Source organism: Nestor notabilis, unplaced genomic scaffold, assembly GCF_000696875.1.
Source record: "Nestor notabilis isolate BGI_N333 unplaced genomic scaffold, ASM69687v1 scaffold15602, whole genome shotgun sequence".
In the NCBI taxonomy this organism is placed as follows: Eukaryota; Metazoa; Chordata; class Aves; order Psittaciformes; family Psittacidae; genus Nestor; species Nestor notabilis.
In genome coordinates this window covers 37,050-55,332 of record NW_009919911.1, presented here as the reverse complement: position 1 = coordinate 55,332, position 18,283 = coordinate 37,050, and the positions used below count along the sequence as shown (strand labels likewise).

Genomic DNA, 18,283 nt, shown 5'->3' with positions numbered 1-18,283 from the left:
TGTAGATGAAGTTGTGTAAAATACCTTAAAAAAAAAAAAGAAATCCTGATTCCTGATACAACAGGTGTACAATGAGTTATTGCAGTTGTAACAGTACCTAGGAAGCAAGATAAAACAATAATAAATATTGAACTAACTGAACACCTTTAGTTCACTAATGAGTGTTTGAATAAGAAATACTGCATTTTTCAAAGGGAAGTTATTTGTACAACTACCATGGGACATTAACAATCAGCTTGTTGTAAGTGCACGGAAATGCCCCTTTCTACAGTAATATTTTATCATGCCTAATCTGAAAAACAACAAAAGTAAACTGAGATCACAGCTCCAAATAATTTCAGCATGCATTATGGTTGTAGTTCTTTCAGTTAGTACAAACATATTTCATATGAGCGTTTTTTCTTTCATTTTTTGATAGTTCCTCATCAAGTTTGTAGTTTATTAGCAGGAAAAAAAAGAGACACTTTATCAAAATGTTTCTCATTGTTTTGCATTTGGCAGAAACACAGGTTTGTTTCTATTTTTTCTTTTGTGGTTTTTGTTTATTTTTTTTTTTTCCTAAAAAGAGCTCTCATGATAAGAAGAAGCATCAATGGGGACATTTCATTGTGCTCATATAGTAAGTCAGGATGGTCACAGAAGGTTCCACCGCGCCTCAGTTTGGACAAGGGGTAAGAAACTCCTTTTGGTTCTCACGCTATGACACCGAAACCCACAGTGTGTTGTGTTTCTCCCAGATCTCTTGCTCTGTGGCTGCTGGCACACATCAAGGGGCGTTGTCTTTGTCAGCTTTCTCATTCCTCACTGCTTGAGCTCAGCTTGCAAGTGGTCTTTATGCTAGTTTAGAAATAGCTCCTTCTTTTATAAAGCAGATACTCTGACAATGTTTCCTCCCGAATACTCGGGAGACTCTGGCCTATCATCTCCTTCCGGTGTGGTGACTGGAGGTGTTGGGATGCTAATTATTGCTGTAGTGACGTAAGGCTGCTCACAGTTTAATTTAACACACTCTTCCACTTTGGCATTTAAGCTGGAACGGCTGGAGGAAGAAACAAACATCCATGAAGAAAGAAAGTCCATGTTACTGCAAACCTTTCATGCTCATTCCATTCCTTCAGCTGTCTATCTCCATCCTGCCCCATTAGAGAACTCAGAGGTGCAAAGTGGCATCCCCCACCACCCTGCACCGAGCAGCAGGTGGTCCAGGGCTATGTCCATGGACAGGCCCCCTTTCTCCCTTCCTTCACCATTTCAGCACATCTAAAAGTTTCTAAGCCCATAACCTGAGTGTTTCTGAACAGGGGAGGCATCTGAGCAAACTTTGCATAGCCAAGTAACTTGCTATGCAGAAAAGTAGAAACTAAGGGCCAGTCTCCTACAGATTCCTCCATGCTATGCATATTTAAGAACACTTTTTATATTCTGTATCCTGAATAATAAGGCACAGTGATATATGTGCTAATTAAGGTTGATTTAACATGTTCGTGGAGCTGCTGCAGTACCTCAGCATCATAAGGATCTTTTAAAACTCAGACTGGTTCAAGCTGAGAATGGCATTTTGTGCTTGTGTTTTTAGCTTGTATTTTAGCACAAAGCTGGTGCTTGGAAGTATGGTGCAGCGGCAGAATATTTCCTGAAAAGCTAGAACAGATTGGAGCTTTGTGCTGTCCAGGAGGTCTTATCGCACAACAGCTGAAAAACTTGCTACAAGCTGCTGGGTTGATCATGAAAGCGAAGCCAAACTTAGTAACTATACAAAGCAAGCTATCAAATGTAACATAACAAGACAATCTCTATGGCAACTAGGGCTGAAAATGCTTCTTTAAATGGTGGCATGTTTCAGTTCACTAGAAAACACTTTTGGGTCTCCTCAGCCCCTTGCTGTGTTTTCAGAGGTGGAGTTTGGATGTATCTGAAAACCAAATGGTTTATTCACGAGAGTACAGAGACATTCAGTAAATTACAAACTCCACCTGCACTTTCCTCACTTTTGTAATAACTCCTCAAAGTAGGAAATACATATTTTTATTTTTTTTTTTTTTATTTAGAAGAGTCTTTCTTATGACTATTATACTCATGACTCTGGAAATCAGTTTTATTTCTCTCCTCTGTGGAATTGTGAGGAAGTCTCACTTGTCCTATGCTTCCAAACCAAAACAGTAGAAACAGCAGAAACAGACCTTTCTTTCTCTTCCCACTTGCTCATCTTGTGTATCTGAATCATTTTTCTGTTCTAAATTTTTTCCATGGCATATAACATTTGATGCTCTATTTCATTTGAGGTAACTGGATGTTACTTGCTGCAAATAGTACATGGTAGTTTGTGGGGAGGGGTTGGAGCAAACTGAGTGCAGGATGTTTCAGTCCTAATATCCATTTTTGGATGAGTATTTGACTTTCACCTTTAGCATCACAGCCTGCCTATGGAGGCCACACCACCTCTACATCCCTTCTCTCATGAAGAAAGGGGCTTCAGCCCTCTGTGTGTTGATGCAGGTGAAGTTACCTGTTAGAAAGAGGCGTCCTCTCCACACATCTGATCTGGATGGTGCTGAGCTCTTGTACGCTGCCTGGGCGGCTGCCACTGATGTTCGTGTTTGGAATGTGGTAAGTCTTTTTGTGTCTTCGCGAGCAGCAAGTGCTGGTAACACCTTGTTGAGATGAGAGAGAGGGGCTGTGGCTTGGGGGTCTGTTGACTGTAGAAACCTCCATACAGCTCTCTTCATAGACTTGCTCATCCACGAACTCGTGGTTCTAGCCCAGAGGAATCCAAGCAAGGGACAAAGAACACACAGAAAGATAATTAAAGTGAACATATTAATCATGATTGTTTAAAGACTTACTTAAATTTACACAACCCAATAAACTGGGAAGTTAGACAGCTTATTCTTGATTATAGTATTTAGCTTGTATTAGCCTGGGATGAATATCAATACAAATGTAAACGCTGGAACAAAACTCTTAGAGCCCTAAATAAGAAAATCCAAATTACTTTGTAAAATAGCATGTGATTGTAATGTAGCTTGCATGATAAATATCTGTATAATCTATGAAATGCCATAAAATAGAGGATTATGTTTATTAATAAAAATGCAAGCGGTGCTTATGTAAATGCTCTAGATGTCATTTGGAAGTAAATAAGATTTATTATATTGAATTGTAATACAATAAAATCCATAAATATTGTCCAATGAATTTATAAAGCTTCCTTTTGAATTACATGTTAGAAACCACGATATGAAGTAGTGTGGTTTGAGGTATGCAGCTATGTAAAAGAAAAAGATTCATGAAATAGAAGTTTTGATTAGGGAAGATAAGATGGTTATTTAAAAGCATCCAAAAGTTCCTAATTACAGGAGATGGATGTATTGAAAGCAGTTTAGAAGACTGAACATTTAGTTAAATGAAGTACTTCATGCAATCTTTTCTTAATCTCAGTATAGACAGTTGTTTTATAGGGTTGTCACAGAGCTGAATCCATATTCACACAAATGGCCAGTTTACATTGGCTCAGTAGGTGATAAGGGAGCGCTTCACACAGCCATGATTTCTACATTTGCTTTATGTGCAAAAGAGTGTGAAATGGTGGTGTTGCTTATAGTGGCGGGGAGAAAGGGGAAAGGAATTTTTACAGTCATTTTAAAGTAGCAGCCCAAACTAAGCAGAGGATAAGATACATTCATGTGCAGTTTGGGAAAGCCTCCTTTTAAAAAAATAAATCTTTCCATTTACTGCTGGAATCAGTCTGCATATCCTGGGAATGGTTTGAGAGAATGGCTTAAGGAGCATGGTCTGGATTGTTGTACACTCAGTCTCATTCACTTTGAATTTGTTAGCTTGCTGTGTTTTTGTTTTCCCCTGAAGAATGATGCACTAATTGGAAAGGTGCTGATGTGTTCTGGGGAGTATTACAGTATAGTGCTAATATAAAATATGTGAACAAAATAAATTGGGTAACAACTATGGCCAAGTGTTTGCAACAAATGCAAATACCTTTATAGGCATATTATTATTTCCATTTCTTCTGTTCTTCAGTCTGTGTGGAAGTGAGTGGTGTTGAAGAATGCCAATTTCAAGTGGAAAGAAAGAACTTGCTTGCATATTGACTTCTGTAAGGTATATGCCAGTCACAATCAAGTTTTTGAATGTGCTTGCACAGTGGACATAAAATTCAGAGAGAAAAATTACCTAATCACACGCTTTAGATTACATTTAGTGGCTTGCAGTATGTTTGCCAAGAACTCTGCTAGTTTTCTGATTAAAAGTAATTTTGTGCTTCCTAAAACTTTTATAGAGCAACCAACAAGAATTCAATTTGTAGGGTCCATTAAAGAGGTTTATTGAGTGAACTTTTAATAGAGATTGGAAACATTTTGAAATGATATAATGGCTCAAGTTAATAGATTTGATTATACTTATTAATTAACTGTTCTTTAATTAGCTAAAAGTAGCCTGTAAAATATAACTTACAGTGCAATTATTTTCATTATTAATGTAATTTTCACAGAATCCCATAACATTACTCACTCTGTCTTTCTTAAGTGGAAGAGATCTTACTCTATTGACTTGAAAGTGACAGAAAAGAGAAAATATGCCTTTGCTTAGTATCATCTGCACTGACGTGTAAATCACATATTTCAAAGGCTGATGAGAGGCTAAGAATGCACCTCACCCTTGCTGTTACACTATGAACCAGCAATTTGCCAGATTCCACAAGTTGAGGCCCCAAAATCTCAAGTTCCTACTTAAATCTGAGGAATGCATGATCTGCAGAATACAACTTGGAACCCGTGCATGTATATTTTTGTGTTCATGTGCCATATTAACTCACTGCCAGTAGCAGGACCCAACAAACAAGAAAAAAAGAAAGTAGACTCCATGCAAATTTAGGAAATAAGATAATACTTGCTTTATAGACTTATTAAAAAACCAAAACATAAAAAAACCAAAACCAAAGCAACCAACCAACCAAATAAAATAAAACAAAAACCAAACCAACCTTTGTTAAACAAAAAAAAAGAAGAAAAAGAAAAGGCTTACACATAGTCCACCATTGTGATTAGAGGAAATGTATTGGCAGCCGAATTCAGTTCCCACCAAATGAATACAATTTTTTTCATGATTTCTATGAGCATTTGACAAGACCTGTGGCTGCTACTAGGGTTTTAAAATATGTTAGTAATGTTCAACTGTGGAACAATTTTTAAGATGGATTGCTATTATCAGGTTCTAGTACAAAATGTCTCAAAAATGTTCCATAAGGACCCAGTCTGAATCTTGGCAAAGAAACCACATTATACTCTGAATAGGAAGCAAGACGGTTTGTCCTACAGCACATTATATAAAAATCAATACTCAAAAAGGAAGAATGAAGGAGGCATAAGCACCTGTCAGATGACAAATTACTATCTAAGTGATGTAACAACTAGGCCATTTTATTTATAAAGAAATGCTGTTGAAAGGAGAATATTAAATTATGTATACATCATAGTTTAATTTAGCAATGTCTATTGTGGGAAAACATATTTATTCATTTTTTTTCTTTCTGACAAAGAGTGGAAAGGCTTTCACAGTGACCTCTACCAAATACAGCAGAGGCATTACCAGGTGTTTTAATGAAAATCTAAAACTAGATGACAAAGACAAGGCAAAATAGCATAAAGTTCCACTATGTATAGAAAACTTCAAGAGAAATCATACAATTTCTACATGCAACTGAAACTTATAAAACTAGGTGTAAATTTGTACATGGTGGCTTAATGGATGTTGACCAACTTACCTACAATACAAGGTAAATTCTACATGGCAATATAACCACCACAAAAATATAAAAATAGAGGAAGACAATTTTAGCATGCTCGATGTGAGATTCCCAAATCTACAAAGATTAAATTCAATATAAATAATATAAATAATTTATGCTCTTAGTTCTGTAGGAAATTATAAAGAGGAAACAACACAAAATTCAAGATGATTAGTGTTATTGCTGTGACATTATCTATCTGCCCAGAAATACACTCTTAGTAAACATGGCAGCTCTTACTGAATCATAACTCGGCTGTTTACTAAGTTTACTGTTCTTAATAGCTGTCTAATTTTCCAGGTATTGACCAGGGAAATATATAAAGAGCACATAATAAGTAATCCTTTTTATTTATAGGGAGTTTCAAATCCAGATGAGCATATTTGGGCTGTTATGAATTACTTCAGTGATTTCTATAGGGATATCAATGTCTAAACTGAAGCTAAAAGGCTTTGAAGCTTTGTACCTGCATCTGGATTAAGCACATGAAGTTTCAAAACAACTTGCTGGGGGATCCTCTTTTACAGTAACTTTGGCAGGAATCACATTGACATCAGAGGAAACACCCAGCAGCTCTCTCTGGCCAACACTGGCTCAGGAGAAAACTTGCTTTATTTGTACTGAGTACTGAATGTATAAGGACTACAAATTGTGGTTTATGAATTATGCTGCAGAAAAGTGCAAATGCTAACATTATGGAATGAATGAAAACCATACTGAGGGTCACACATACAGCTTGGTTGTACTAATGTCATCTCACTGATGTCAGTATCTTTCATGCTAGATGAGGCTCTCATCCAGGATCTCTCTTGTTTGTATGCAGTCTGTATAATGCCTTAAAATAAGATAAAATGGCTTTTCTTCCCAGCTAACTACTTTCATCTAAAGGCTTATTAATTAGAAGAAATAATTGAAAACATTCAAAACTAGGCTGGTATTGGAATTCACAGGAAAACACAGATCTCTTTTCTTACCGTAGTTTTTTCCAGGCAGTGAAGCAGGTGGTGGTGCTGTGTTTCAAAGGAAGAGCCAGATTTGCTAACAAAGGCCTGTTCTTCTTCACTGGAGGACTGTTGATACATAGAACTCTGTATTATTCTCATTTGTGAACAAGAGGGCTGTTATCCAAATATTTGTTCAGAACTAATCTGGATTGTAACACGGTAACATAACTGCAATGCTTCATCTACACCATATAACCCAAATTATTTTGAATCTGAGTTCTCTTTTGCTTATTTGTTTTTTAATCAAAGTATTTTCTTTCCTGTCCTTGCATCTCCTTTTAAATGTTTTCAACTTAGGTCTTTTATGGATAGATGGAAGAACACGATTTACAAATGCAGTCAACATGTAAGCTTTGACTATTGGATCAACGCATGCTTAAAATTATCATAAATTTAAATGACAGTAGACCTTTTTTCTTTTGATTTGTTTTTTTTTTTTTCGCTGGGAATGTGCCTCATTTGAAGGAAATTAAACATAGTTGTCCTCCTGGGATCATTTCATAGCACTAAAGAATTTGTGGTATTGCTGCTTACACAAAAATTCATGTCACTGATTCCAATCTGCTGAGTTTGGAAAGCATATAGCAGATGTTACTGACAAAGTATAAAGAATTAAGTTGAAATCATTAACTGTTTATTAACTGCTTTCATAATTATTCACTAGAAAGCAAAAAACTGAATAGGGAAGGAAGTGGGATAATAGGAAAGATTACAGTTCAACTTTCAACTTTAGGATATTTGAAATCTGCATGGCAATTGAACTATTTGGTGTCTTTTTAGTTCAAAGATTTGAGTTCTTTCAAGTGGCAGAGGAAACAAGGGCTGTGACTGCTCATCTTTTATGCTAGACGGGACGGATGGACAGCCACTTCCTCCTGGCTGTAGGTTAAAGCGCTTGGCATTTTAACACATATTGAACAGTAAGGGCACAGAGGAATGAAAGCCTTCCTGTATGCCCCAGGGAATTGCCTGAATACCAGAAAATGACAGGGATTAAGAAGCTCTGTGTCTTCAGTCTTTCTCAGCTGGGTACAGCTCCAGGCAGCCAAGGGGCTGTCTCTAGCATGTGGGTTGCTGTGGTTCCCAGTCCTAGCTGCTGCCTGGGGGTCAGTCCTGGCTTCCTCAGTAGGTATAAGGGGGGAGGAACTTCTTCAGGTAACACTGGATTGAAATGCATTTGATACAATCATCAAGATTGTCCTTAGAGCAAAATAGGTGCTTCCAGGGAATGCTTTTTAATCTGCAACATCCCTCTGTGCTAACAATACCCCGGGGCTACCTGTTTCCCTCACTAACAATGAAGCCTGGTTTTGCAGCCCATGATCTACCTGTCTAAAGCCAAATGAAATAAATCTAACCTACTTCCTAAGACGCAAATGCTCTTTACTTTCTTAACGAGGTCTCCTAACTCTAAAAATGTGGGTTACATTTGTATCCAGCATGTCTATCTGGCCATTTCCCTCATCTTTTCATACTCTGTCATCTACTCTCATAAGCTTCCTTTAACAATAGTAATTGTCCAATTTATCTACTTCTTTACCTCCAAATAGAACATTGCCTAAAAGACCCAAGCTGACTTGCCCTGATGATAAATAGAATAAGCCACTGCTGGGCTGTCATTAAGCTGTTATTCTGGAGCTGGAGGATATGGGAACATTACCTGCTGCAGCTGGTTACTCAGTAAGCCATTTCGTTTGCTCTGCATGTAGGCATTAGCACTCCCACTCTTTGCCGCACGAATTCGAGCAAGTCTGGCTTTCTGTGTAAACAGACAAAAGGAAGAGTGTCACTTGTACTCATATCCATTATTCTGTTTATCTAAAACCACTAATTGGAATCAGCTGCTTATGAATGCCAGTATCATAATGACGGAAAGGCTGCATTGCATCTGTCCCCCAGGTGGAGCAAAGCATGAGTGTCTTCCCATTTAAAATGCAAATGACAGAAGGTTTATTTGTTTGCATGCATCAGCTAAGAAGCACAGTGATTTTGTAGAAGGGATTGGACAGATAAACATGTAAGCGCCTCCTTTTGTTTGCGTTGCTGCAACTGTGGCACTCCTTATGCCCTGTGGGTAAGGAACTTGGGCATCCATCCCAGCTGCTCCTGCAGTAAAAATTTCTTTAAAGGAGAGTATATTGTTCAAAAACCATAATATTGCAACTGCTGTGAGCTAGTTTCTCAGAGGCGGTAGTGTTTTTTATGCTGTCTCCCAGCTAAGGTCCTAAATGCTTGCCAGACCTTTTGTCTTTTTACCTCTTCATGTCTCTTGGTATAATCAGACTTTAATACTTGTGATCATTTATCATAATCTGATTTTTCAGACACTGCAGGGATCAAATTGCTGAGAGAGATTTGAGATTTCTCAGGTGAGCTTAATTGCTCATGAAGGTGACTTTCATTCCAAAGTGGAAGGTGGCTCATAAGTGAAGGACTCTTTGCATCCAGTGACTTCTGTACAAAAGCAAGAAAGCAACATTAGGGGGGAACATGAGGAAAAGACTCTTTTGTCCAGTAATGTGGAAATCGGAGGCTTTGGTGGGTTTTCTAGCATGGTGTCCTGATTCTGTAATTTTTGTGGCTGGTTACATGTCTAAGAGAGAATCTGGGTTTATCTTCATGGTTAGGTTTCTGATTCTGAAAGCCAAATGCTGAGCATCATTTGGAGTTGAATGGCTGCTAAAGCACAGAAGGAGACATAGTGAAGAACTTAAAAAACTGACTTTGATATATTAATTGGGATTTTCATACCAGATAATTACTCAGTTGATATTTTCATAAAATAGAGGAAGCATTTTCCCCTCTTGCCCCAGTTTCTGAGGCATTAAACATCACCATGAAATGATTGAGAATCTCTGAATAGGAAAGCAGCCTGGTCACTGCAGTGCCAGATCTCTCTAGCATGATAAATAATTAACTGTCTATAAGGAATAGCTCAACACCATGCTGCTTTGCACCCACAGCCTCAAACTCACAGATCTTCTCAACAGCGAGCCAAGAATTCATGACAGCTAACAGCAAATATGGCTAGAATCTGGCTGGTGTTATATGTAACGTATTTATTAGCTTTTAACTATTCTGAAAGAAAATAAGATAATGCTGTGCATGTGTGCATCACTGAGTTAAAAAGCTCATGTGAGAGGCTGTTGCCTGATTCTGTGATATGTTGTCTATTTTAGAATAGCATATTGGTTTGTCACCTTACTCGGTGCGCACAGCCTTGCTAGCAATGCAGTTAATGCATTAATTACACTAGTGGTAAGGAGCCAAGTGCCCCAATCACCTGCACAGTGCTTCTGCACAGGTCAATTCCTGCTTTCCCCTTCCTCCTGTTAGCACTGGAAGGACATCTGCAGCCCCACGCTCCAAACCCTGAGCAGGTTCCCAGGGGCCGGCCTGGAGGGTAAATGTCCCGTCTTTCACTGAGCACCATAACAGACCAGCCCTGGACAGCCCAGTGTGCTGTGGTGAGCCACCCAAGAGTGCAACACTCCCACCCTCAGGCTCACACAGGCTCCTTAGTGGCACATCCAGGGCTACCAATGTGGATAGGGCTGAGTCCTCAAGCCTAGCAATTAAAAATCCCCTTGGGCAGGTAGAAAATAGGTTCTTTTCAAGATGGAGCTCTTGAGATGCAACACCTGTGCGATGAGATGAAGGCGGGGGAAGAGCTTTACCTATGCCACAGAGCATTTATGGGTTGGGATGTGTGCACTGGGTTATGTTCATAAATAAATTAAAGGTCTTAGTAATACTGTTTAGCCTTAGGATCTTGAGACACTTTAGACGTGCCTTTGCAGGCTGCAATATGGAGTCCCATAAATAAGTGATTTTGGTCACAAAAGTTTTAGCTATGGTACTCTTCAGTGTGCTTTTCATACAGGGAGATTTATTAGACTTAATGAACAGACATTAGTTATGCTTTTCCTTTTAGCATGCATATTCATTTTCTCTTGCAGTGACTGAAGCAATAATTATGGTGCAGCACCAATTAATAAAGATATATAAAAAATATAACAGTTCATCAGACTATCTTATCAATGTGCTACAACACATACAATACGAAGGCTGTAATTCCCATGTGAAGTTTTCAAATTGCTTTGCAAATATGAATTTATTGCATCTTAAAAAGCTTTTGCGAGGTGAGTAGTAAGAGCTTACATCTTTCTAGCTGAGGCTCATTCATATGGCCTGAATTTACATCACTTACCAAAAAAAAGAAAATAAATCTATTACCAAGACAGGAACCAGATACTGTGGCTTCCATGCTTATACTTCGGCTTACAGAAAATTCTCCTGAAACCGGAGATGTTTACAAATCTGTTAAGGTGATAAGATTTCTTTTCAGTGCTTCTACCTGATTTATATTGGAGCCTGCAGCATGAGCAATCTAGTGACTCGTCACATTCCGATCGAGGAATCAGTAGAAGCTCACATCAAGAACAGGATTTTAAGGGCTGTGTGCTGGGGATTGAATTCTCATGAAGGACACTAAAATGATGTGATGGCATAGGGAAAACTGTGATTACAGAACAACTGCTTTTACCTTTAGTCTGCAAACTGCTGTGAGATTTTCCGTTATCCATTGAATGTGACTCTGATTTTGGCAATTTTTATGTTGTCCAGGACAAAAACAATGTAGATGAAATCCAGTTTTTTTATTTATTCTGATGAAATTCCACCATAATAATCTTGTCTGAAACCTCCTGAAGAAACTGAAGTTCAGATTCTTTTGTATTTGCACTGAATTTCTCTTTTGAATTAATTGCTTTTTTTTCATAGCTTCAAATCTTACAACTTAGAGGTGGATCCTTGTCTGCGGCTGTGCTTACAGAAACCTTACAAAGGGAATTCACTGTTATTCAACAAAAGCTAGCTCTGTCAATTTTAGAAATATAAACATTTAATTTCACAAGCTTTTAATAAAGTGCTAAAAGTAGCACTGTAGGGTATTTACAACATTCAGCTTTTAACACTCCAGATGCCCTCAGCTGTCCAGCTGTTTTAAGAGAGAGATTTTATCAGGAATACTTTAAGGCAGGGCTTAGTGCAGTACTGTGAATCATTTTTGGCAAGAGCATGTCTTCAATTTGCTATGCAAGAAGCCTCGGTAGCCTAGTAATTTAGTACTTAGATAGTTCCTGCTGTCACTCTTCTGCTGCTCTCTAGACTACATAACTATCTTACTATTACAACTGAAAACCTGCTAATTACTTACCTTATGATTATTAGTTTCTAATGATCTTGTAGAATTAAAATATAAGAATTCCTTCGCAGTCATTCTGTGTGTACTGGTTTTTGTTGGAACTGAGTTAATTTTCCTCATAGTAGCTGGTATAGAATCAATCATAGACCAGCACAGGTTGTAAGGAACCTTGAAAGATCATCTGGTCCAACCTTTTGTGAGAAATGGAGGCTAAATAAGATTCTCTAGCACCCCATCTAATCACATCTTGAAAACCTTCTGCAAGGGGGTCTGTACCACGTCACTGAGGATGTTGTTTCAATGAATAATTGTTCTTATGTCAGATGAAACCTCTCCTTGTGCAACTCTTACCTAGTGCTCCTTGTCTTCTTCATGTGCCTCCTTGTGAAGAAAGTCTTCATCCTCTTTGTACTCCCCCTTCAAGTAATGGAATACTGTGATGAAGTCTCCACTGAGCCTTCTCCAGGGAGAAAAGACCTAACTCCTTCAGTCTTTCCTCATAGGGCAGGTTTGCCAGCCCTATGGAACTACGTTTTGGATTTGTGATTAGAACAGTGTTGGTAACATGGGGTATTTTGGCTACCTCTGAGCAGTACTTAGACAGCAATGAGGCCTTTTCTGCTCCTCAGAGTGTCCTGCTGAGCAGGTTGAGAGTGCACAAGAAGTTGGGGAGGACATAGCCAGGAAAGCTGACCCCAGATGACCAGAGGGATATTCCATACCATATGATGTCATGCTTAGCAATAAAACTGAACGGGGATGGAGGTTGGCAGGGGCTGCCCCTGCTCTGGGACAGGCTGAGCATCAGTCGGTTGGTGGTGAGCAATTGGGTTTTTCTCACATCCTTTTTTTTCTTGTCCTCTTTCTCCATTGCTGTCCCCCGTCCCCCCCTCAGGCCTTACCCCTCCCCACTTCAAAAAATTGTTAAACTGTTTTTATTGACACCTATGAATTTTTGCACATTTATCCTTCTGAGTCTCCCCCTATCCTACTGGGGAGGAGTGAACAAGTGGCTGGGTGACAGAATTGTCCAGATATCAAGTTACATTGTTCGTACCACGTTTTGTTTGGCCTTTCAAAAACCCATCCTGTATGTTTGTTTTCAAGTGAAAATTCAAGCTCAGATTTCACGCTCTGATCTTCTGATTTTTAGTAATTGCAAATAGTTGACTTCATATTAGCTGACAATAATTTATAGGATGTCAGCATGTAGCAGAGAAGGAAGTGATGTTTACTTTGTACATTAATGGGTAAGGACTTAAATAAGGTTCATATATTTGTTGAGTTGTTCCTTGCTTTCTCAACCTATTCAAATTATTGTTCAGTAAACACAAGCTTTACATGTTTTTGTGCTAAATTCAAAAATCCTGGGTAAGTTGTTCTGTTAGTTATGTCTTAGCAACCCCATTGAGTTTGACAGCCTATTTCATCTAAAGAAGTCATGATAAGTAGCAGGGCTGCCTACTACAAACACTCAGCTCTAGACTGCCAGGTGCTGTTAAACAGTTGTTGCAGTTTATCCAATGGCTGTTTATATTTATCTAGTAAGTAATTTTTCATAAATTGACAGATAAATACATCATGTAAAATCAATAAATAATAAAGCCAAGCCAATCTTTAGGATGGATTTTGCTATGTGAAGATAGAAGACCATACTCACATGAAAGATTCAGGTTGAGTTTTATGTATTCAGTCAGGGTTTGGAGCTGATGACAGTTTGGGTTTCTGTTGGGGCACCATGAAAAGTCACTCTTGGATAAAGTGCTTGGGTAACTAAATTAAGGCTTCTTCAGTTATCAGATAATTAACAATAGTGGGCAGATGGACTCACACTTAGGACTTGATGGCTAAGCAGATACAAGCCTCTTGCCTTCAAAATATGCAGAAAAATAGATGTATGGAAAACAGGTATGGCATCTAGCAAAGACTGCTTCATTCAGGGTAAGGCAGACATTGTCATCATAAGAGCTGCAGCAGTACATAGGATGGAGATTTGCAGCCAAGCTGCCATTGGGTGTCCAGACATTGGTTCCAAGAGGGTAGCTGTGTCTCCTCCTTTCCCTTCCCTGTTTTGGTAGTCATCTCAGTGAATATGGCACTGTGAGGGTCTAGCCATATCTTAACCCTTGATACCCATCAAATATTGAATAGGAAATTGTATCCAAGCTTAGCTTACCTAAACTTCTCTTTTTCCTTTTCTGTCCTTTCCTTTATACATGGACCAGTTGCAACACATCTGTCATTAACTTTGCAACCTGAAGGCACTGATGGGCAACCAAAATAACTTGGCCTCTTGAAATTGTCTATAGCTGAGAAAAGCTTCACAAATAGGATTTTTCAAAACTGTCTCAGTAGTGATAAATGTGCTTGAGGAGAAGTCACAGTAAGACTACAGGGCATAATTAGTTCTGCCCTGAATTGCAATTGTCAGGGTATGTCAGATCCTTGGACCTTATTATCTGGTAGAAGAAAATGTTCTGATAAGCACAGATGAATTTTCTTTACTTTTTATTTTCACCTCTTCTTTTTGGTTGATTGCCGGTGAGTTACCATAGTGCAGTGGAAGTCTGGCCTCTCCTGATGACCTACTGGCTCCATTACAAAATGGGATTTCAAGGTAATTACAATATATTCCATGGTTGGAAGTAGGATCCTCCTTTAAAATGCATTCAAAATGAGAAGGTCTATATATACATTTCTTCTTCTGTCTTCTCCTGAGCCTTAACGTATAGCATCTTTTGGCCAAAAAGAAACAAATGGAATCATCTAATCTTGAATGACTGCGCAGAACTCAGTAAATGCATATGCTAATGGTCACATGGCTCTTGAACAAACCTAACGTAAGTGGCAAATTCTTTTTCTACAGAAAATTGCCACTGCTCCCATACTAGATTTCAACTTCAGCAGAGAACTTGCTCTTGAATTTCCTTACAGACCAAATGTTTTGCCATTTCAGAAGACTATCTTGATTAAACTTTTGTATGAGATACTGATAATGTAAGTTACACAATTCAAATACACAGCTCCCACAATCAGATGGAAGCTGTTGTAGCCAGCAGGAGGTACCACTGCCTGCAGGGGTTCATGCTCTGCTCCATGAAACAGCACCTTCTTTCAAGCTTATGTTCTTCAGCCTTAGAGAGTATGAATAAGGTTTATGCCTAGGGGAATACTTATTTCAGAAAGCTGCGAGAAGCTTCTACTGTATTGAATGAAGAAGGAATTTCAAACTTTAATAACGTGACTTTTTTGCTTGAATATTCTTATACAATGCAATAGAACCCTTCTGTGAAATGCAAGGCTATATTTCATAGCTGAATATTGCTAAGTATGGACAATACAGTACCCAAGAAGTCCCTTTTGTTGATTTTTTTCAGTCTCTCAGAGCAATATTCAGTTCAACATCTCAGTCATTTTAGATAAACAGATATCGGCTTTGCAATAGGAGATATAAATGAAACACACATCCAGTGCTAAGTTAATCAGACCTCAAAGCCATTTTCTCTAAAGCAAGAAGGGCATAAACACAGTCAGAGGAAATCTCTTATTGTTATTGTCGGCATTGTTTTGGGGAGCAGAGAAAAAACACTTGGCAAGACTGCCATTTGTCATTTCATACTCCTGTTTGAAACATACAATGAGTTCACTGTTTAGGAAGGAGAAAAAGTCAGTTATTAACTCAAGCAGTTTCTATTCAGGAACAGATTATGGGGAATAACAGCCAGTCTGCCAATCTAATTATTGCAAGCAAGGTATTTTCTAGTGTCTGTCTCTTTCTCATCAGCAAGTGTAAAACAGGCATAAAAAGTTCTGTTTCTTGACATGCAATAGGAGACAGTTTCTATCTGAAGTAAGGCTGGTTGTGTCTGCAGTTATTATGAAAGCTTAAAACAGGCACATTGATTGCTGAGATCAAGCAGATATGTTACCCATGACTGGTGCAATGCTCGGAGGCACAGTAATGAAGTGTTTTGGCTGAGGTATACTGTTCTTTGTCTGCTGACATTACACAAACAGAAGTGGAAAAGTTCTTGACAGAAACAATACAGTGTAGAAGTGACGTGTCCCTCCATGTCCCAGCTGTGAGAGAGGGGAATGCACAGCTAGAACTAGCATGTGGGACAAAACAGCATGCGAAAGGGTGGGCGGAATTAATAGATAGGTAAGGTATGGTATTTGGTTCACTGAAGCAGCCTATATTTGAAATCTGGTTTCTGGAAAGGTATGACATTTCTGTGATATACCTGGTTTCTTTTATGGCCATTTTCCTCATCTGACAGCATTCTTCCAAGATACTGCCATTAAACAGTGCAATATTTTCATCCTGAGGTGATGTCTGACTTGGCCATGTACCTCTGTTTCTCCTTAAGATATCCTGGGAATTGTATGACTGCATACATTTATTTCACTTCATTTTTATGAAGAAAACAGTCAAAAAGGTGTTCAGAAAGAAACAAAAAATTTTGTATCTTTAAATCTGGTGTTTTTGCCTGTATAAGGTAGATACAGCCTGCAGCTGGCTGTGTTTCCTGGTCTATGTATGTAGTCTCCAGCAATAGCCTGCCTGCACACCTCTGTGGGTAATGATCCTGCTCTCCTTGGGTCTCTGGAGGCTCAGAACCCCTGATTAGAGGCCATGGGACCACAAAAAGCTCAAGTGGTGACACCTTAGCTTTGGCAATCTTGCAACCTGTGTTGCAACCACTTGTCTCAATGGCCATCAGCAGAGGAGCAGAAGGTAATGCATCTCAGCTCCCTTGTCAAAGCTCCAGGTGTCAGTGGAAGTTCTCTAAGATGCTTAGCATTGCAAGGTTGAGCAAAGTAGATTGGTATTAGTACACTGGACATGATGCCAGGAGGAAGCTGATTGCCCAGGCTTGGCTGCAGCTCTTCTGGTAAATAGTTCTTCCTGACTCCTGACCTTGCCCAGATGGGTCAGGGAGGGAGACTGTCTTCTTGTAGAGCTAGTTGATACTTTAGTGAGAGACTCAGCACATCAAGGAAGCTGTAAAACCAGATTTTTGCTTTCGGATTCTCCTGATTAAGCTTTTTATTTTTTTTTTTTCTGAAGCCTTTTAAGCAATGTAGGTCGTGAGGAGACAAGTTCCCCAATAATCAGATTCCCCAGAGACTGAACCTAGGAATTAAACACATGGATTAGTGGAGCAGGCTGCTAAGAGAGATGTTAGAAATCATTATTAGTTTTTTTTTTCCTTTTTAGTTATTCTTATTTTTCTCAGAAGATGCTCGTGGATAAAAGTCTGCCTGAAAAACACAGAAGAATCTTCAGTGGGTGGGACTGCAGTGATTGCTTGAAAATACCAGATCTGGTCTAACAAGTAGGATGAACTACCACAACAATAAATCAGTAAATTTTGACAGAAATGATAAATGAACTGTGTTGTGTTTTTTTTGTTGTTGTCTGATTGTTTGTTTTTACTAAAAGTAACACTGTATTTGCATCTATGTCATTGGCTAGGTGTGTGGCACACATATATATAATTAATAGTCCTTTTGCTAAGAAATACTTTGAGGATGCACAACATATAGAAAGTCATATGTTATCAATTGCTCAATAACAGAAAGGGGAAAAATTAGGAGCTCACCTTTTGTGCCCTGCGCTTGTCTGCTCGTTGATTCTGGTGGTAGATACGGCTGAAGTTGGAGACAATTACAGGAACTGGAAGAGCAATGACCAAGACCCCACTCAGGGAGCATATTGAACCAAAAATCTTGCCAGCTATTGTCTTTGGCACCATGTCACCATATCTGGATTAAAGAAAGAAAAAAAAAAAAAGACAAAATCTCTTCTAAATATTGAATTTCAAGATTAATTAATTGAAAAATAGATTTTGCTTCTCTTGCAAATAATACTTGCTGCATGCCCAGTGTTGTGCATCCTATCATCAAACTGTGGATATCTATGTTTTACATGCTGTAGTCTTCCCAGGCTGCCTTTATTGCAATGGAGAGTGAGAGACCTTGCTAAGAAAGAAAATCAGTGTTGAAGTTAAGTCTTTACTCTGTTTATTTGTTGGAAGAACTCATCACTTTCCATTGGCAAGATCATAGGGACACTATTTGGTAAGTTAGATACCAAGCTGAATAATCTGTTGTTTCACTTAAAGTTGATACACTACTTTCACTTATGACGGTTGCACATTTTTGGTACAGGTTATCCAGGAGATTGTGGAATTTCTATCTTTGGAGATTTTCAACACTTGGCCGGACAAAAGCATGGCTGATCTAACCTACTGTTGTTGATAGGCT

General features: G+C 38.6%; 1 protein-coding gene across 1 annotated transcript; it reads right to left on the bottom strand.

Annotated features, from left to right (window-relative positions):
* Window positions 1–687: 687 nt before the first annotated feature.
* LOC104402556 (potassium voltage-gated channel subfamily D member 2-like) lies at window positions 688–17,782 on the bottom strand (the record flags this gene model as incomplete). The annotated part of the gene is made up of 5 exons (XM_010010458.1): window positions 688–1,039; window positions 2,507–2,754; window positions 6,778–6,873; window positions 8,468–8,566; window positions 17,620–17,782. Coding segments are annotated over 5 exons (784 nt in total), but the record flags the coding sequence as incomplete, so codon positions are not given.
* Window positions 17,783–18,283: the final 501 nt, after the last annotated feature.